The sequence below is a fragment of the Astyanax mexicanus genome, chromosome 4, assembly GCF_023375975.1.
Source record: "Astyanax mexicanus isolate ESR-SI-001 chromosome 4, AstMex3_surface, whole genome shotgun sequence".
In the NCBI taxonomy this organism is placed as follows: domain Eukaryota; kingdom Metazoa; phylum Chordata; class Actinopteri; order Characiformes; family Acestrorhamphidae; genus Astyanax; species Astyanax mexicanus.
Window position 1 is genome coordinate 36,885,914 of NC_064411.1, and position 21,711 is coordinate 36,907,624.

The window sequence follows — 21,711 nt, forward strand, 5'->3', positions numbered from 1 at the left end:
GTTGTAGGATTTTGTTGTAATACAATATAAAAGAAACATGATGAATCCTATATTTAATTCAGTTTATTTGAGTTAATCTAATGAGGTTAATCAATGTATACCGCTTTTCATAAGAATTCTAATTCTAGTTGTATTACAGCTCTTTATTATATCCTACTAACTGCTATTGTTGAATAAAAAAGCCTCGCGATTCAGTTGGGGCTTGTGAATCATGAAAAGAGAATCGATTCACACGAACGAGTCGTTGACAAGTCGCTAGGAGAGCTCGAGCCGCTGCCTCTCCCAAACAGTTTCTCTCGCGCATCCAGCGGATTCGCATCCACAGCACGGAGTAACAGTCGGCCGCGCGACGCTGAGGTAAGTCTGCGTTTCGCTTTATTTCAGTTTTGGCTTTTTTATTCGCTTTCTTCTTTTTAGTTTCTTTGTTTTAACTTTAAAAACGGAACTAATTTAGCGAAATAAATACCTGAGGCGGCTAATATCACTTTATTAGCCAGCCATTCTGAGGAGCATCAGGTTAGCTAAATGCTCGGTTTAAACGTTATTCTGAGGTAAACTGTCACTTTACCAGACAGGAAAAAGACGAAATACGGCACATATTTATTGTATTTAATACAAAAGATGAGTAAAGTGTATTTTACTGCTTTTTTATAATTTGAGGCGGGTTAAGTTTACTTATTCAGAAGTTTTCGCTTGTAGTGTAACGTAACATTAAATTTAAAGTATAAGATATATGGCATATCTTTCGTGTGTTTGATACAAAATAGGATACTTTTTTACTCTATGGTTGTTTGATCATTTAAGACTGGTCGTTTGTATTGTAAATTTGGGTGTGTAAAGTGTGGCGAATTTGACATTAACTAACAGGTTAGCTTGCGTTAACGGTCAGTTTAAATGTTTTCCTGAGGAAACTGTCACTTTACCAGAGGGAAAAAAATTATAAAACACGGCATATCTTTCTTGTATTTAATACAAAAAAGGAATAATTTGTATTCTTATTGTTGTTGTTTTTTTTTTTTCATTTAAGACTGGTTAAGGTTAATTACTTATTTAGAAGTTCTTGCTTGTAGTAACTATACATTTAATATGTGTGCAAAGTGTGGAGAATTCGACATTAACTTAGCTTAACTAATTAGCTAGCTAGCTGGTTAGTTAACGTTAGCAGGTTTAACGTTACTGCTTTTTGTGATAATTACAGTTATCCTATGAGTTTTGTGCATTTTAGCCATTTTTGTGCCACTAGCTTAATTATGCACCCTAATATTAGCAAGCTATTAACGCCCTCAAAGTTTAGTGCTGACTGCGGAGTGATAGAGGCAACGGACCCCCAGACGAGGGAATAGAGAGAGAGAAAAAAGAGAATAAAAATGAAGTGAGTTTCTAAGAGAGTCAGCACATCTCTAGCTAATCGTCCTCTTTTATTAATGCAGGAATTGCTTTATCTTCACTGGGTGTTGTGTAGCTAGGTTATCATGCTGGCTAGATGATGATATTATTGCTCCAGGGCTGGCCCTGCTGCTGGCTTTTTTTGGTATATGCCTACTGTATTATCATATCTTATTTTATAAGGTAATAATAAATGCTTACGCTATGTAGATAGAGTCCTAGTCTTCAGACAAAAGGGCTGATTGAAACCCGAGAAAGAGAAGAGAGCCTGGCTGTGTCTGTACATGTGTGCAACCTGTGAGGCTTGTTTGAAGGCTTGGAATGCGCATGGTCCTACTTTTAGATAGCTAAAGAAATAAATAAATGATGCAGATCATTAACTTAGCTAGGTAGCTAGCTATTTCTGAAGTTTGTTTCTGGGGTTCACCCAGAAAAGAAAGGCAGGGGTTTTTACTAGCTGATTAGAGTGATATTTTAGCTATGAACAAGAGATGTTGGGTTTAAATTTAAACTAATTTGGCCATTATTATCAGTTGTGTGATGTGGCCTTTGATGCATACTTTAGTTAATTTAAAGGCCTGGGTACTTAACAATATTTCCCCTGGATGTCTCTTAAACGAACACTTCAGATCATATTCTAAAGCATTTCTTGGCTTAAGGCCCATCACTGGGGCCTGAAAATCAACTAATACTTCTCAATCTGTTCACAAAAATACACTGTAGCGGGCGGAATAACTATACACTTTTCGACAGAATATAAGTGTTATGTATGATTTATAATGATACGTTATTAGGAATGTTGATGCCTTAGTAGCTGTTTTGGTTTGGGCGATAAACATTATTATTGTCATTTAAAGCCATATTATGCCACTAATTTAATAATAATGTAGTAGCACAATAATGTGTTCACAACCTTTTAAGAAGAAATGACATTTTATTAATTAGCAGGAAAGTTCAGACATTGAAATGTACATAAAACTACTGTTTTGTTTCCAAGTTGGCTTACTTATTTTTTTTAATGGGGTGTTTTCTTATTATTGTAACAGGTCTACTAATACGTAAACATTTTATAACCTTGTTATAACATTTTTTAAACACAAAATATATAGCTGGACAGTAACGCAAAATAATATATAGGGCAATAGAAAATGTTTCAGTAATGATAATATTTTTTAAAATACCTTCACAAGGTTTGCGTTCCTTACAGTTTTTCTGTGGCTGCTTGTAAAGGTATTCTGAATTGTGTCAACTGAAATTGAGAAGGATATAGTTTTATAATTTTTTTGCCATATCTTCATGCCCTAGGGTTACACATGGATTAAAACAATGTTTTGGAGTAACCAAACAATCAGCTCTTGGAGTTATACATCAACAAAAGTTTTATATTTTTATGTCTTTAAACCCATTTTAAACAATCTGTCAATATTATATTTCCAATATTATTACGCATCCTTAATGAGCTCAATATAGAAACAGTTAATAAGCAGATACCCCCGTAAGAGAGAAAGCCTTGTGTTTTGTGTTTGGAAACTCGAGGTTGGGCCGTAATGAACTTTGACATTTTAAACGGCAGCCTAATGAAAGCAGGCTGCTGTTCTTTATCTTTTCCACTGCTCACTTTGGAATGTTGAATTGACTTGACATTTTGTGTAATGTTTTGATTTACTATTTTAATGAAATTTGACAATACTGCCTTTTACTTTTCTAAGAGTGATGTACTCACAGTGACCAGTAGTGGTGGCACTGAATCGTAGCATTAAAACCCCAGCTTTGCTTTTCTCAATTTCCTAAGAAGCATTATATCCCTTGTGTTTGTAAATTAAAGATTTATTCATTTTTTTGTTGTTGTCTGAACAGTTCAGTCTTTCAAGTTGAAAGGATGTTTGTATGCAAATGCTGTCTGTACTTTTGTATGCTAATTAGATCAGTGCCCACTGTCACCTGACATGACAATGGCCCGTAGTCAGCTGCGTTTGCTGCTGGAGATTGAGCTGGATAACATTGATTAGCAGACGCCTGTAATTAATTTCACCCTAGAGTGATTTATGAAGCTGTGTGGAGAGCCATTATGTCACTAATGGAATTGTTCATGGCTATCGCAATGTCAAAGAAGAGCACTTTGAGATAACAACAGCTCAACTGACAAAAACACAGCCAGCTATTTCAAAGAAACTGCTGCTTCTAGGAGTTTGGTGAGGCCTAAAGCTTTAGTCCTGTATTTCCAGGACAGTTCCTCAACCAATCGCTAGGTGAAACACATTAGCAGATTTATAACCATAGACACAGGCATTTTAGCAGAATCTAATAAAAATTCAGAATGAGTAGTTATTTGTGAACAGAAACAACTTTATTCTGTTGGTGGGTGGGGGGTGTCATTATTCTGCTGGAAAAAACAAGACGAAAATGAGACAAAATTAGGTGTTTTGTTAAATAGGAAGCAAGTATCAACAATGTGTTTTTAATTATTATTATTATTATTATTATTATTATTATTATTATTATTATTATTGCTTAGCCAAATTTATCTAACTTACTGAACTGTCAAATATGTTTATAAACTAGCTACTGTGCATTTATTTAGCTTACATTACATCGCTTTAGTAGCAAATGCATTGTCTATAACATACTTGTATTTATTTATATAGTGTCAGCTTATAATTTATTGTTAATAGACTTGAAATTGCTTACAAATTATGTTTAATTATTAAAATAACTGTAATGTTGAATCCAAGTATGTGAACATCTAACTGGCAGGGGCTTCATTGTACTTCAGCATAGGTTCTGTTTTTACTAGGGGTGTGACGAGATATCGTGCCACGAGATCTCGCGAGATTAAATATGACGATATTTCTCGTCAAGCTTAAACCTGTCTCGCGAGAGAAAAAAAAGTTTAATGTGGACTTTTTAAGAGGGATCTGGCAACCCAGTAGCAGCGAGTGTGAGAGCAGCTCTCAGCAGAAGAGGAAAATGGGCGGACCGCGGTTCCGGACCCAAACGTTGTCCAATGCGGACCCAAACCGATAAACTACTGAGAAGGATTTAATTGTGCGGCGCAGTAAACTCACAGACCAATCACGTGCGGGGTAAGATCACCAAACGCTCTCTTCAATCAATCAGATCTGTGCGGACGCGGCAAGGAAAAAAATAAGTGCAAACACACCGCTCCTCACGCGGGATCGAGCCTGTGTTGTCAGGGTCGCGGTACCGCGGCCGTGAAAACCCGCCTTTATAAGGAGATAGGGAGCCCGAGATCGGGTGGAAAAACGAGAACGGGCGGAAACTAGTGACGCCGAGCGCGACAGAGAGACAGGGGATAAATGAAAACAAAATCTGTCCAGAGAGGCATTTCTTCTTCTTCTTCTATATTTTTACATAATTCAGTTCAAACAACCTTACAGGATATAGCACTTAATTATTTAATATAATTAAATACACCTGATATAGAAGATGCTTCTGCTACTTTTAAGTTGTATGTCTGGCTGCATTTTGGCTCCAGTGGAAACAATAAACGGTAACAGCGTGACCAACAAGACACAAACCATATATAAATACTGTAAGTAAATCCTACACGTGACTGTTTCATAGGCAGTTGTACTAATCCCTTAGCTCTGTACTGTATTAAAAAAATGTTCTGTCTCTGTTTGCACTTCAAGCATAATCTTAATATGACTGGTTATGGTTATACATAGTTAAATTACAAGAGATTTAGGAGAAAAGGCACACAAACCATAGACTTAATATGACTGGTTATGGTTATACATAGTTAAATTACAAGAGATTTAGGAGAAAAAAACACAAACCATAGGCTTAATATGACTGGTTGTGGTTTGTACTTATTGTTTGCACTATATAAGACCTAGAAAAGTTGTATTTTTATTTTTTATTCTTATTTCTATTCCTTATAGAATCAATGTGTGAGAGAAACCAGTCTGTTAAGTTTGCGGTATATGATTTTGTCCAAAGAAAAAAAAAAAGTTTTCTTTAAAATTGTATTTTTAAATCTCGTCTCGTTATCGTGAACCCAGTATCGTGTCTCGTCTCGTGGTATTAGTGTCTCGTCACACCCCTAGTTTTTACAGTTAATACATTTTATGCTGTTTGTTGATTTTTTTGCAAATGTATATGGCCCATATTAGTGCTATTGGTCTCATACTTATAGGTAGTAAATAGTCTGATTTTAATGAAAATAGACTAAAGTATGGTAATATTGTCTTTATTGGCCAACAGTTTTTTGTTGAAACAGTAATGCAGTAGTACAGTACAATAAGCACACAGACAGTAACAGTTGCTTTATATGCAAGAAAGTTTAGTACATAATCATAGCCCTTTTGCTATAAAATCTGTAGTAATGAAACTATGGATTTTGCACCCTATTTTAAATGTATGAATACCCTATGGTGAATAGTGGTTTGTGGCACTAAAGTTATTGCAATTGTTTTAAACAGACAATATTGTTGACTATGTAGAAGCTGATAACTTACATAATGCACTACATAAAGATTAGGAAGAAGTTGATAAAATTTGGAAGTAAAAAGTGCTCATTGGCTTTACACACTCATTATTGCTGGTACAAGCTGTTAGTTTAAGGCATGTGTGGAGTTCAGGATTTTAGCTGAATCAGTTATAAAGTGTGAATATATAAGATCTAGAATAAAGTCTTTATCACAACAAACCTGCAAATGTATTTCCACCTAGTGTTTGGTGGAGGAACTGCAGAACCCTGTGACAACTGGGACCTGGGACTAAAGCTGCAGGCCTTGCACAGGGCTGCAGAAATACCATATTGGCTTATAGAGCCATAGTTACAAGTTTCACAGAGAATTGTCTTTAGTATTTTGAATGTTATTTGTCCAGATTCAGAAACAATGGGTGTGTGTGTCCAGATTTCTTTTTTAAAAAATGATGCGTACCATTATTGTACCATCTGTTGTTTTTTTAACAGATTGTTTGTGAAAGAGGGTGCTGTTTTTATTTGTTTTGTTTCTGGCATTGTTTATTATTGTACTAAGACACTGATTCTAAATAATTGGATTACATAAGGCGATACTGTATCGACTGAATGAGTTTCATAAACAGAATTGTCTCTTATTTATTTCAGCACACTAAAACAAGCTTATGGGTTTTTGGAGTGGAGATGGTTAATCAGTATTGTCCTAATAAATATATTAATTTATATATTCATTAATATTAATATTATGGCGATGGCAATGCACTGGTCTTACTATTCAAGATACATTTCAAATATGAGCCTTAGTCCTTTGATCCCCATCGCCCCTATATTAGAGAAATAGCCACAGAGTCTGAAGGCTTTGGACACTTTCCATACTGCTCACATCAGACAGTGACTGAGATGACAGGGCAGATCACAGGGATGGAGGGAGAATTTGGAGGGGTTGGAAATATGGCATCGATGATGAAAAACAAACTTAAAACGGAATTCTAAATGTACAATGAATATTTCTGCCATTCAGGGCCTGTGCATTAGAATAAATAAGGACCTGCTGCCTCTCTTTGTGAATTGTGCAGCGTGTGCAGATGGAATACTGATCGTAGAGACATCTTGCTACCAGTTAGGCTATGTCAGAAGATCTCTGTCAGTGTTAAAGTGATTTATTCACCAAGCAAATGGCGAAGGTGACCTCTAATGATCTTGGTTTTGCATAGTAATCGCTGCAACCCTGCCGTCGAAGGTCGGCCACTGATTAAGTACCATATTGTTCCTGCTATTCTGTTGGTGTGCAACACAGTGTGATTCTATCGCTTGTGCTCTGAGAAAGTCTGAATTTTCATGCCATAAAGCACGAAGGAAACCCCTTTCTATTCAGATTATCATGAGAGCCACCTTGATCTTGTCACCTCAAGATTGAAGACACTGGCCTGTAGAAGCGACTTTCTCCTCATGGATGTTTTGATTTATGGCAGGAAGAGCTTGAATGTGTAATGGCACTGAATGATCTCTACTCATGTGCAGCTATGGGGTGAAATAGAGCAGCTGCTTCTGCTGGCCATTCAGGACTTCATTAATCTACTCAAACCATGGACTACTTCTAATTTAGACTTAGAGCTGGGCAGTGTTGATCGAAATTCATTACCACAGGGTTTTCAGAATATATCACAGGATAAGTTGTTTTCTCATATTAAGGTTTTATTATTAATGACCCACTGCTGCTCCACAGCCTTTCTCAAGGTTCTTTAGTACTAAATTAATGTCCTTTTTCATGGATAAATTGTTATTTAGTATACAAACATTTTTTTTGTTTAAAGTTACTTGCTTGATCCCTTTAAACACTAAAAAGCGTGTTTAAAGTGCATTTTAAATCTAGATTGTCCTGATTTAAAGTCCTGGTTTTGATTGGTTTTACTTCTGCAATAATGAAACCAAAACTTTAAATTGTATTGTAAACTTAAACCAGTTTACCATACTATTACAAGTGCTTTCAAACTAATCTAGAGCACACAGTGAATTACATAACTGCAGGTAAATCTTGGGTTTTGGGTACCCTGATTTAAGTGCACAGTACTATATTAAAAAGCTGAAAATAAACAATTGATTGGCTTAAAGACTTTCTGGGACTGCCACTCACCAACCTGACCTATCAGTAACCTCAGTATTTACAATAGAAATAACAAAGCAGTAACAGCATTAGATGAAGAATGCTGACAGTCAAGATAAATTATATTTACAGTATTTTCTTTTGTAAGTGCAATAATCACAACTAAAAAGTAACAATTAATAAAAGCTAAATTATTCGGAAAGCATGCTAAAACAGTACACGAGTACACTAATGACAGACTGGGACTTTGAAACAGAGCAATCCTGTTGCTAGGTAGGTAGGTCAGTAGAGCACATTAGATCAGCCAATTCGAAGGAACATGATCTGCTGCACCATTTGAGGTAAAATAGATTGTTTAAATACAAAGTAGGTGATAAATAGGAAACAAATGTAGTAGATGTAAAACAAAGTCCAGCACCTTGTAATTGTAAGTTAACATTTTAACAGTCTCACTTTACATTTTAACAGTTTAGTCAGTGTCTGTGTTGTCATGGGTTATGGGATTACCTATAACATAATGTTCTGGCTGTTGCCTATAACCGTGGTGATTGGGAATGATGAGCTGTTTCTCAACTGTCATGACTGAACCGTAAAGTCTGCTGATGTTTTCCTCTTTATCTTTAAATGTAATCATATTAAATCATATAAAGTGGTATAACAACAATAATGCACATGGTGAGATACTGACATGGTGTACTGATCTTTAGTATAGTACTAGCACTAATGCATATGTCTTATATTATAGCACTCCCACTCTGTGTTATTGCTTAATTATATGGCTAAAATTGTAAGGCAGTTTTACAAAGTGAGATGCCTGCATAGGGAATCTAGCAACAAGTATATCTAAGTTACCCTCATTATAGCATTTTTACCATTTTTAGAATTACAGATCACTATCAGGATTGCTGGAAAGGCTTGGCTATAGGATTAATCATATCTGAAATTGCTGCAGGAATTGCAGTGCACTCAGTATTAATTTCTTCAACCCCTGGTGGTATGGTATAATTTCCATGCCTTATTAAATCACCACTGATAATATTGGTAATAGAGGCCATTGAGAATGCTTATGAATAATGACTCCCACAGCTGGAGTCAAAAATCACCTTTGGTTCTAAATTCAGACAAATTTCCATCCATGCTCTTGTCTTCTGTATTTAGTATAAACTGATAACAGACTAATGGCATTAACTCAGGTTGCTCCCCTGTTGTCTTTGTTCTTGCAATTGATTATTCTCTCTTGCTTCACAAGTCAATCTGAACTGAGAGCAGATCAGTAGACACAAATTATTCAATAGCGAAGCTTGCCAGTTTAAGAGCGTCATGTCACCCAGATATGCAAAATGCCTTGTAAAACTACTGGACTATGTTAAACCCGAGAATAGCCATTGATTACAAGGTGGTAGTGTGTTTATTATTAGTATCTTTTCCAGTACTGGTATTGATCATGAAACATTAAGCCTCTTTTGATCTGATACTTAAAATTAGCTGTTTTCACCTCATATCCAGCTGATGCTGGATATTTTTTTATTATTTCTTTGTATATACATACCAAGTGCCCACTTACTTTCTATCAACAACAAAGCAATCGCACTGAGAATGGCGCTCTATCCCAGTGCCCATTTGCTGGAGAATTGCTGCAGCAGTAGATTGTGGCAACTGAAAGGTCATGTGCTCCAGCTGCAGACAGAAGCGAATTGGACCAGAGTGTTGAGAATATCTGTATGGTTCATGCACGTCATGTGGAAGTCCACCGCAGACCCTTGTGGAAAGAACAAACTTTTTTTTCGTGTCTGTGCAACAAGACAAGTACAGACTAATAATCTGACAAGCTCAGGGCCAAAAAGTTCAGCTCTCCTACAGAACATTAAGGCCCGCAGACTATGGATGAGCTGAGGAAACGTGAACAAAGAGGCAATCAGTTTAATCAGTATCTTTTAACCTTTCCTTTCTCTATATGCATTGAACAGCCTGTCACTTTTTAATTCAAGGAATTTCCTAGATGCTGCCGAAGGCTTTTATTTATTTATAGCTGTAGAGCTTTGGGGTTTTCAATTCTATTTCTGTGGTTGTTAATGTCAATAAATGTCATTATCGATTAATTTGTTGATACATGTTTTTCCCCCCTCACTCACTCTCTGTTGTGGAGCTTAAACTCTAATACCAGCAAAGGAGCAGAATCAAAATGTCAGACGATGTTGTGATTGCAATCAAGATGACTTAGAGTGACCTTTGAAAATGAAAGCATTGTTACCTTGATTGTAAAAAGAAAAAGCTTTACAGAGCTTGAGTTGCTGCCATAAAAACACATAGTGAGTTATTACTTAGAGTGGAGGCTTTTCATTTGGCTACCCTGCATTTAAATCTTTCCTCTATATACGTAAATGTATTCTGAGGCTGTGATAGTTATGGAGCTGCCAGTCTGAAGTGCTAGTCTGCTGTTATTACCTAAGTGAAGTGCCAAAGTTCCAAGACGGGTTTGAGTCTGCGGATGAGTTAATGGTGCTGTCAGGCTGTTAAACGCCTTGTGGGAACAACACACAATAAATATCAACAGTGATGCGTGAAAAAAAAGAAAAAAGTTCACCCTGACTTTGACTACAGCAACAACAGCTCTATTAGCAGGGTGTGCTCCTGATTTGCGCATTTGTCAGTGAGGTGGAAGTGACAAGAAAACAAACTTGCGCACAAACACACACCCCTCACGTACGGAGAGGTGCATTTGCATTGCAATGGGGGTCCGCATTCCACTGCTCCACCACAATGCTGAGGGGAAGCTGCTGACCCGAAAGCTCCCGCAGAGTTTTTACACAGCAGCCGAAAGCCTCAGTTCTCACGCCGTCTTCTCCTCCCCTCGCACAGGGAACCCCAAACAAACACCCCACAATAAAGCCGCTGGATAACAGAGAGAACTCATCAATGGGACTGTAAACTGTGGCAGTGCCACACACAAACACATGCACATACACACACAAGCTCACTCAGGTTAACAGGTGCTTTGTGCTTCCTATTTGAATAGTCTGCATAGATAGACAAAAGCGAGTCAAGCTGCAGTGAGTTGCCGGCCGCGGTTGAGTCCCCCCATGAGCAAATGAATGGTGCACACCTGAATGGGGTCTTCAGGAGCGGTGGATTTTAGCACGTATGGCTGAATTGCTTTGTTTAATTCACTAAGCAGCCTGAGTCAAGACAGCCGGGCCTTAAAAAGCTCGCATTTTTACGCCTCCATCGAGGCCGGGCACAAGAAGCAGAGTCATTGGCACAGCATTGCTTCCAGACCACATTATGGCCTCTCGCATTACGTAATTAAGAGGTCCCATCTGGTCTGGGCAACGCTCCCTGACACTAATTGTGTTGGTGCACATGGCCATCCCATTGAGCAAAAAAAAAAAAATGCAAGAAACTCCAACATTTGAATCCATTATCTCCTCCTGTTGAGATTAAGGCGCACATGTTGCAGAAGAGATTAGTAGGGGAGGCTTGGGGGACACTTGTGTCTGGTAGGGGCCTAGGCTGCAGGATTACGCCTTGTATGGTGTGGCAGCCCTCCACATTAAGCACCAGCAGGCACTGCGAGTCACATGCTGCAGGCTTCTTCCACTTCACTGTGCTTCAACAAGTGGTCATAAGAAAAGAATTATCACTTACTGCTATGTTCAAGTTCATGAGGCGTAGCTGATGGTTATATTTATCCAGTGGACCAGGGTTAGTTGTGTTTTCGAACCAGAAGCAGTGTCTTCCAGCTTTCAGCGTCTGGCTATTCTTGCATCTCTATTCAAAGGATGTAATTGCACACGGGTCGGCTGTGGACGGGTATAAATAGGCGCGGAAAATGGACTGATATGGAAAAATTATGAGTGAGATGAATGAATCAATCATCATTCTCCAGGAGCATTGCAGGAGAAGTGATACCTTAGCATCCTAACCCAGCTGTCTAGACAGCCCTTTTCCCCCAAACAGACGGATCAATAGGTATCGATTACCCACCATGCCCTGGGGAATGACACGGATTGGCTGCTTGGCCAGCTAGTCCACAGAATGGGAACAGGATCAGCTCTGATCGGCTCCAGTGTGCCACCCGGACTCAATTTGCCTTCACCTGATCCTCGCTTTGCCACTCCAGCCTCGCCGCTTGGCGTTGAGAGAGGGCCGACCGCAATCCAACATGGCATGTGTCTCCTTCTATTTTGTGCAAGTGAGATGAGAGAGTTCACTTGCACTGTTTTCATTTCCAGAGCTCACTGATGCAGGCAGACAACGAGAGCTGCTCCACCGATCCCTTAATAGAGCACCGATGGTGTTGTGAGGGGACAAAAAAAGATGTTCGTATATCAATTCAGGGTAATCAAACATTTATTCAGCCACCACTATCCTAAGCGGCGTTATCATGTAAGATCAGCATGCAAAACATGACTGGCCTGTTTAAAAGTGTGGAAGCTGGGTATATATCTCATTAATGGGCAGTGGTCCAGTGCCTTATTCATTATATGGGAGAACTGGGAGACAGTGTATTGGTGTTAGCTGGCTGTGCCTTGCTCTCCGCTCTGCTGCGCCATACTTCCTGCAGCAGGACTTGTTACCTGTCGCCTCCCGTGGCTGACATTCTTCTTCTCTCGCTCCTAATTGCCCCTGCGGGACTCATCAGGAGTGCTGTGCTGTCTGCTGTGTGGCAGGGCTATCAGCAAGGGCCACGCTTAGAGCCTCTGCCTCTCTCACACACACCCACACACACACACACACACACGTATGCTCACTAGCTCCCCTCATCTTGCCTGGCTCCCCATGTCCTCCACAGGTGTCGCTGCGCCCCCAAACTCTCCCTACCCTCAATCCCTCCAGCTTCTCAGCGCTTGTGTACCCTCCCCACTCTGTCTTGCTCGCTCCCAAGAGACTCTGGGCAGGCTGTGTCTTTGAGAAGGTATAAAAACAAGCCATTTTTAAAGAAAAATAGAACAGCTGATGTCTCAAGGTCAAACGACATGTTAAGTTCTCAGAATCTGAGTCACCTGATAGGCCAGCTTTGCTAATTATTCAGTGTCTTGGCTGTGGAAACACATTTCTTGTTGTTCAGGAAAGAGTCCTAATTTATGAGGTCTAATGTAAAAACATAATTGTGTTGGTATGAAGAAACAGCGTGCAGACCTTATACTCATATTTATTCCATTTCATTTTCTGTTGCCACTTTTATAGCATGATTTTAGATTTGCACCAGGCTGTCAATGTTCTCTATTACCAATATTGCATTTAAGCACTAATATACATTGTCTACATATCGGCAAAAAATAATTGCACCTAAAAGGAATCAACCGACAGGAATGAGACCTGGTGGGTAGTCATGTCAGCCTGTCATGAAGTGACTCAGAACGTCGTGATGAGTCTCACTTTTGTCTTAGTGGTGATGACCAACGAATCTGTGTGTAAAGGGCAGTGACTAGATAATTGGTTTGTTGTTGCATGCCACATGTCTAAAGGCCTGGTGTGGGGTGCAATTTTATATGCCAGATTACCTTTAGGCTTCATTACAGGCACCTGGACAGCCTAATGTTACTTTAATAATGGACAGTTTCACGAATAGATGGTCTCACGTTCAGTTTTTCAGGCATTGGGTTTGTATTTGTTGACAGTAGGGGAGCTGCTATGTCTGTATGCCCAGCTTGCCCGCTTTGCCTAGCATTGGGTTCGGAAATTTATAAATAAACACGGGAGACATTTTGTGGTGGAAGCTGTGTCTGTTCACTCGGCCACACCATGTAACAAAACTGCTTTAGATCCAGCTGACTTCCCCCGGCAGGACTGTGTCAGGGGATTTGCCAGGTCATAGAGCTGTGCGAAATGGCTCCCTGAGTTTGACTAATGTGCTCCAGGAGCCCTTTCTCTGGAGTTTGGACTCCAGTAATCTATAAAGACCATCCTCCATAAACCAGAAATGTGTGACATGGGCGAGCCGACATCTCCTTTTTCTTCCTTTATTATACACACACACAACTGCACACATATACATTATGAAGGTCCCATGGTATATTCAGGCTCATTGAATTTGACAGCAAATCAATATGACCCAGTATCTATTGTGGCCTTATTCAATTAAGCCAATTTATAAAGCAGAGCAAATGGAAAGCTCAACAGAACCTACATCAGAATGGGAGCAGTATTAAAGGGGGTAGGTCATACGTATGAGAAAATCTGGCAGTACTTATATGCTTAAATGCTTTTTTCAGCTGAATCAGTGGTCCTGAAGCATCACGCCCCCTTACACAGACATTGACTGGCAGCCTTTTTTTGTATTGATGGAGATGTGCATGCAAATGTCACTGGCAGTATTGTAAATCAAAATCTGAAAGCACTTAAATGCAATTCATAAAAGCAATGGCTGTCTCTCCTACCTCCCCGATCCAGTGCAATTACATTTGCAGTCTACTCGATAAAGAGTGAAAGGGTGGCAAGCCAGGCAGGCACAGGCCAGGCTGCAGACAAGCCTTAAGATTGATGTGGAAACAGGAAACGGTGTGATTGCTGATTATTATGTGGTGGCAGGATGCTTTTGTCTTTCTGGCTTTCATTTGGAAGGGTCAGTGGTGCAATAGGACCATGCTATTCTCCTTTGGCCAACTGATAAAACTGTCCACACATTACCAGTAAACATTTGTGCGTCTATTTGTAAGCTTTTTATTTCTCCACTGTTTTCTTTTTTTTCCTAACTCAATTGCTGCGTAAGTGTTTGGGTCTTTTAAGCAGAGCAGTTAGAGCGGACTTGCATTGATTAATTGACAATAGATTTGTGAGAGCCATTGGCGTTTTCTGCAGTATTTGTGGAGCCCTAATGGTTTTCTTTAGAGAGGGCGAGAGAGCTGGAGAGAGAGGAAAAGAGAGAGTGAAAGCTTATCTGAGTTTCATCGTGCTTGTGCTAAACGGGCTCCTGCAGGACAGCGCTGAACAGTCTAAGCCTCCACTTTCCACTTCATGCTCTCTAAATTGTGGGACACCAATTATATAGATATCAGAGCCTGAGTGGCTCAGAAGTCCTGCAAAATTGCCATCATATATATTTTAAAAGATATCTTTTAATTAGCAGATGGTTGTCAGCTTGATACAGTAGCCTCTAATTTAAAAAAGCAAAGAACAAGAACAACGATTCACACTAGCTGTTGGCTAATACAATCTGAAGCTTCCACCCAATTAATGAGTCAATTTCTTTGTCTTTACAGGTACCGTGTGCCCACACAAGCTGCCAGTGAGCAGGGAGGACTATGAGGGTGACACCTCCGCAGGACAAGAAGATTTTAATCTAGGCAGATAGGACCAAAGACAGCTGTGGGCTACCCTGAGATCAGACAGGATGAGGACTTGGACTGTGTGCCTCTTATGGGTGTGGGCGGCCCAGAGTGTAGACGCCATGGCACTTTTAAAAGAAAGGACAGTTGGAGAAGAAGCAAGAGGAACGCAGAAAGATAGAGAGATTCTAAAACGCTCAAAAAGAGGTTGGATGTGGAAGCAATTCTTTCTCCAGGAGGAATACACTGGCACAGATTATCAGTACATTGGCAAGGTGGGTAGCTATTCTTACAGCATTTTCATTCAAATTTGAAACTTTTTATTTTGCTTGAATTAATTGTTTTTGTAACATGTATACATTGTAAAAAGTATAAAATGTAAAAAATAATAACAGTAACTACTAGAGAGGGACCATTCAGTGCTTCCGGGGCTGATCTGGGGTTTTTCTCTGCACTGCTTGCTGCTAACTGTTTTTCTGTGCTTTTAGCTACTTACTGTATGGGTTGAGAGATGCACTCTTGAGAGGGGAATCCAGTTAGAGGTGTTAAAAGTTAAAAGTCTTTATTAACTTTCCTCCACAAGGCGTGTTAGTATTTCTTCCTAGACTTTGAATCACAAACGTCAAAAATCCTGAACCAGTCCGAGACAAGTGGGCTGTTAATGAGCGCCTGCAGCTGTAGAGGTCTGTAGTCCCATCTATCTATTAAATGAGGAACTGCAGCTCCTTGTGTCCAAAGAGTTACTAGAATGAGCATCACACAGAGTTGCTGTAACTCTCTGAGTATTATACAGAAATATAGTCCAATCGCATGTTAGGCTGAAAATCAGCAGATATCTTACCACCCTTTTTGTTTTAGTGAAAGACATTTTTGTTATTAGTGGGCAGTTATTATTAAGGGCGCTGTCAAAACATTTAAGTCATCTAGACAATAAATGAAATGACTTAGCGCTACAAAATGTCTCCAAGCTTGTCCATTCGTAATTTAAGTGACAATATCTAGTATATAAGAACAATTAGAGTATGATCAATTACCAAGAATGCAAACCTCATAAACTCATGAACAATTCAAAACAATAGCTAAAGCTACCTGAAAAGTATGAGGTTATCAATAGCAAAGCCAGGTCTTGCGTTTTTCATTGGTGTGTCAATATTCTATTTTCCATGTGAGAATAATAATAAGCCAGTTGAGAGTGCTGGAAAAGTTTCATCATCTTTCCTCATTCCCTGTCTCAGCTGTTGTCTCTTAATAACTAGCGATACAGAAGATGAAACGCTTGGGCATGAAGATAGTAGTGTTCTCCAGCATGGCTCCTGCCAGGTCGGAGATAAGGACTAAGGAGAAAACTGAGGCCTTAGCTTTCTTACTGTACTGCCCACCTTCAGAGGCGGAAGGGTCTGGACAAAAGATCAAAGATAAAATAGAATATATGATAAAAAACTGAGTGCAGTTGCTTAGTGTTTCCTTGCTTTGCGAAGGGTCAGAACACACCAGAGAATTTGTGTAGGGTGCTGGGAGCACAGAATTTGCACAACCTTAGTTATTGATGTGAACCTAAGCTGTAAAAGAGAGTAGAGTAGATAGTAGTTGTGGACATTCTCTGGGAAACGAGAAAAAGGAGGGTTTGTGAAAAGCTTTTTGGTGGGGTTGTGGAGATATGAGTTATGGATGCACCTTTTAACATTTAAAAAACCCTTTTTGGCTTCCCTACATTTTCTTGTGAGTCTTTCTTGCAGAAGAAAGAGTGCAGAGGAGGATTCAGAGGATGCGTTCCAAAATATGCACAAAGATAGTCTCTGAAGGATTTTGAGGCAAAAAGCTATTGTGTAAAATTAGTTTTCCAAAACAGTGATTTTTTTTAAATGTTCCCAACAAAATGTTTTAATTTTCAAATGTTAAGAACAGGTGTGACTCCTTCATTTCAAAACAAAGATGCACTTGAACAAAGCTTCCCACTCAAGCTGTGAACATAATGCAGATTGGATTCCTCTTGCTTCTTGATCAGGGGTCATTGTTTAAAGCAATCAGATCAGTGCCTAGCATTTTAAAAGTGAATTTTCTGATCATCTATCCCCTTTCTCAGACTGACGATGTGAATGTCAGCTGTCTGTAATGGTGAGATGTGTTTCAAACATGTCTTTCCTGGGATGTGAAGGAATAGCGCTTTGATTTTGCTCATGATAGTATGAAAAAGCCTTTCTGCATAGAGATAGCAGGTGGGGATGGCTCTTTGTAATGAATATGTATTTTCCCTGATTGCACATTTGATGTTTTTTACTTTTATGTGATAAGCAATCAGAATTCAATTTTGTCAGGACTCATCTTCACATATTGCTATCATAGTACCTACCTCCAGATAAATTTAATTTTTTTTCACTTGTTCTTCTTCTTCTTCCTCTAAAAAGAAAAAAAAAGATTGCCGAAAACAACTCAAGCTCATGACTACTGACTGAATGTACTGTAGTAGATATTTTACATGTTTCTAGTTTTATCTCATGAATCATTCGAATGCCCCTCCTTCCACAGCTTCACTCTGATATGGATCGAGGAGATGGCACAGTGATGTATGTCCTCACAGGCGAAGGAGCCGGGACCATCTTTGTGATAGATGCAAACTCGGGTGATCTGCATGCCACCAGGAGCTTGGACAGAGAGGAGAAGCCATATTACAGTCTGCGAGCACAGGCTGTCAACAAGAAAAACGGTATCCCCTTGGAGCCGGAGACAGAGTTCATTGTTAAACTACACGACATCAACGACAATGAGCCAAAGTTCGAGAAAGAGGTGTATATGGCCAGCGTTCCTGAGAGGTCACACATCGGTATGATATCCTCATATACTCTATATTCTAACCTGATTATGTAGGCAGTTTTATTGATTTGAACAACCAAACTTCAGCCAACTTCAGCAAGTTACAGCAAGTATTTTGAAATAGAGCTTATGTATCATTCTGTCAGAGTTCATGTTGTAATGGTTGTGCTATATGCTCTCTTTCCTCCACACCAATCAATAAGCTATTAGGTTCAACTTAAAGAGTTTATGCAACTGTTTTCTTAGATAACAGGTCACATGACATGCGTTTGAGTAATTTGCAAACCTTTACACTTGTTTTTGTTTTCCTTCCTTTCCTTTCCTTGTCCTCTGTTAAGGCACCTCTGTTATTCAGGTAACGGCACAGGATGCAGATGATGAAATGTTTGGCATGAGTGCAAAACTGGTCTACAGCATCAGCCAGGGTCACCCATACTTCATGGTGGAGGCAAATACAGGTCAGACCATCTAACGTGATATGTTTGATCATTATCAGAGATATCAGACAGAGACAGAAAAAAAAGAGAGAAAGAGAATTGCAATGCACACGCTCAAAACAGAAAAAAACTGAGTGAAGGATTCTGAGGGGAAAAAAAAACATCAGTAATAATGTAGAAGGCTGGCATTATGGCCCTCTCAGCCGAGCATTTCAGCCAAACAAACACACAGTTAGTTTAATCATTTTAATGTGCACCCTGGAACATCTCCAGCGAAGGTCTTTGTTTAAACAAAAGCGAAATTGAAACACAAAAGCTCCTATGGCAGATTACCATCCAGCTTAACACTGATAGGGGTTAGCCCAGATGTGGCATGGATGATGATGTCCACGTCACATCAGAGTACATAAAGTCCTAAAAGAGCTTTGGGCTGAAAAAAGGGATATTCCTCAGGGTTAATCTGGGAATGTTTGTGTGCCATTCAGTGAAAAAAGGCAAAGCCTGGTCACCGAGCTATATAAATGACTGGATTTGCCTTTCGCTGTTTTCTGTGCTCATGCAGATATAAGACAGAGCAGTTATGAGATATAGCAGATGCACTGTTCTAACGCCCATCTGTGGCAGCTTTGTGACCATTTGCAGTCCTTCTTGTCAAGAGCTGTTCTCTCTGATTTACAGTATTACTATGTGTATGTTATTATATTGCCTATAAGAAAGGAACTTGGCTTTGAAATCGTTAGGGTTAGGGTCATAAGGAATACCCTTGGCTCTCATCAGAAAGCTAGGGGTTGAAAGAAGTCAGCTCGTGCAACACCAACTCGTATCCTTTAGCCTAGTTCTCTCACCTCCTGCAGATATATGTATATATGTAGTGGGGGCTGCTAACACCGAGCCCATTTTAACCCTCTGAGGTGAAATAAGGATGTGTTGCATGCAATGAGCTCCATGCCATTCCAACTCTATGAGTTTGTTTTCTGCTACTGAAACCAGTGCTATATTTCCCTGGAGCATCGTACAACTACGATGCTCGTCATATGGTAGAGCGAGTGCGACTTTAAACTGTCTCTATAGCATATAACGTGTTGCAAAGCCTTGTTTTTCAGAAAAGCCCTGGGTAGTTAAAGATCGTCACGTTGCAGAGTAGAATCTTTTTTTTCTGCAAAGAAAAAAAAAATTACAGCCCACAGTAGTTAATCTCTCTGAGTCAGGAAATGACTATGTCCCAGTGCAGATATTGGCGAAACAATCAGTCAAAAAAAGAAAAAAAATCCTCACAAACCTCTCTGTGTTTCCTTCAGGCATAATCCGGACAGCCCTGGGGCCCTCGGACATGGACAGGGAGCAGAGGGAGCATTACCAGGTGGTGATTGAAGCCAAGGACATGGCAGGCCAGAGGGGCGGCTTAACTGGCTCCACTACAGTCAATATCACCCTCACCGATGTGAATGATAACCCTCCTCAATTCTCACAAAGTAAGGCTGCAGTAGACGCCTGTAATAAAGAACTACAGATGGCGCCACCTTCACTGACACATTGCCTATTGGTTTTTGTTTTAGACCATAAATTTTCAGCCAGTGTGCCTTTTTCTAAATGGACAGTTACGAACATTTCGACTACTCACTCTGAATGCTTATTGGCATGATGTTGTAATACAAATGTAATAATACAGGTTCAACACAATGAGTCTCATTTATCAGGGCTTTCAGGTCGGGACTACTGGTCTAGACGAGGACATATAATACTAGTACTAAATCTGTGCTCTCATTTTTCGATGCTTGGCTAGAAATACAGGTCAGAAACACCTGCCTTGTTTATGGTTAGCAGTTACAGAGATGGAGCCTGTGTATATTGGCCATAATAAATGTGTAACATTGCTGTGTGGATCAGTGCCACAGAGGGACCATCTTGCAGTGGGGCATGATTAGGGGCAAAGCTGCCATCCTAGCCTCACTAAAGTGCACGAGGTCTGTGTGGTAATCCTGATTAAAATGGACAGAGCAGGCTAAGCTTGGTCATTCTTTAGTGCCTTTACTTAGATCCCTACTCTTGCCTCTGTCTTTTTTTCTGTGTGCAGATGGCAAATAGTATATGTATATGATGTTTATAAGAACAGAACAATTTTGAGTTTGAAACAAAGTTTCTGATTTATATGTATAGACATAGTGCACCAGAAAAAATAATGGCAATAATGGCAGAATGAAGATTAAAGTGCTTTTTTAGAAGCAAGATAAAGGTAACTAGGAACAAAAAGTAATAAAAAATAGACATAGCATGTGTCTTCAAGGCATGTCTTTTCTTAGATGGCAATAACAAACTATCCAGTGCGCTATTTCAACAGGACAATGCTGAAGCAAGAGCTTTTCTTGAATACACAGATACTAAACCAGCCATGGCCAGCCACATCACCAGAATTATTTCTCAGAAATATTTTTTGATGATGAGTGTATATAATAGAATAATATATTGCTTTTACTTGTCAAACAGCAATGGGTTCTCTTATTACCATAGAATATCTCTAAAATTCTGGTAGAAAATACACAGCATTCACAGTACAGTACAGTTAAGATGTGTGAAATTCTCTCATCAGGCATCTACCAGTTCAGCATCCCTGAGATGACCGAGGCAGGGGCAGTGGTAGGTCGAGTCCAAGCTGTGGACGCCGACATCGGCAGAAATGCTGAGATGCTCTTCACTCTGACCAGCGGGGATGGCCTGGACATGTTCGATATAACCACGGACAGAAACACCCAGGAAGGCATCCTCACTGTGAAGAAGGTAAAGATTTCACGCACCTGCTGTGTGTGCAAACCTGAATATGGCACAACCTCATTAGAGGCATTCACACTGTGAAATAATGATTTACCTCAGCTTGGTTACTTGGGAGTTTGGCTCAACAGGGAAATGAGCATGTGCGTCCCCCCACACTGGTCCTGCATATTGTGTTGAGCACACAATGTGGGCGTGTTGTTTATCTCTTCAATCCCATTCTCTCAACAGCCGCTCGACTACGAGAAAAAGAAATCATACACTCTGCAGATCCAGGTACGCAACACCCACCCGGACCCGCGATACGTAAGCCTGGACGCCAAAGACTCAGCCACAATTAGGGTGGACGTGAAGGACGTGGATGAGCCTCCCCGTTTCGAGCGCCCCAGCTACATCTTGGAGGTGAAAGAAGACGCGGCGGTTGGCACTGCCATTGGCTCCGTCAGCGCAACGGACCCCGATGCTCGACGCAGCCCAGTCAAGTAAGCA

At 39.9% G+C, this 21,711-nt stretch overlaps 1 protein-coding gene across 1 annotated transcript in view; it reads left to right on the forward strand.

The window, feature by feature from the left end:
- Positions 1-242: 242 nt before the first annotated feature.
- The window catches only part of cdh6 (cadherin 6), a 33,176-nt gene continuing 11,707 nt past the window's right edge, over positions 243-21,711 (forward strand). The window contains exons 1-7 of the mRNA XM_007232097.4: positions 243-357; positions 15,143-15,483; positions 17,735-18,029; positions 18,358-18,477; positions 19,755-19,928; positions 21,044-21,231; positions 21,454-21,704. Coding sequence (XP_007232159.3) covers positions 15,274-15,483; positions 17,735-18,029; positions 18,358-18,477; positions 19,755-19,928; positions 21,044-21,231; positions 21,454-21,704 — 1,238 coding nt within the window. The 5' untranslated portion in view covers positions 243-357; positions 15,143-15,273. The remainder of the gene's footprint in view (positions 358-15,142; positions 15,484-17,734; positions 18,030-18,357; positions 18,478-19,754; positions 19,929-21,043; positions 21,232-21,453; positions 21,705-21,711) is intronic.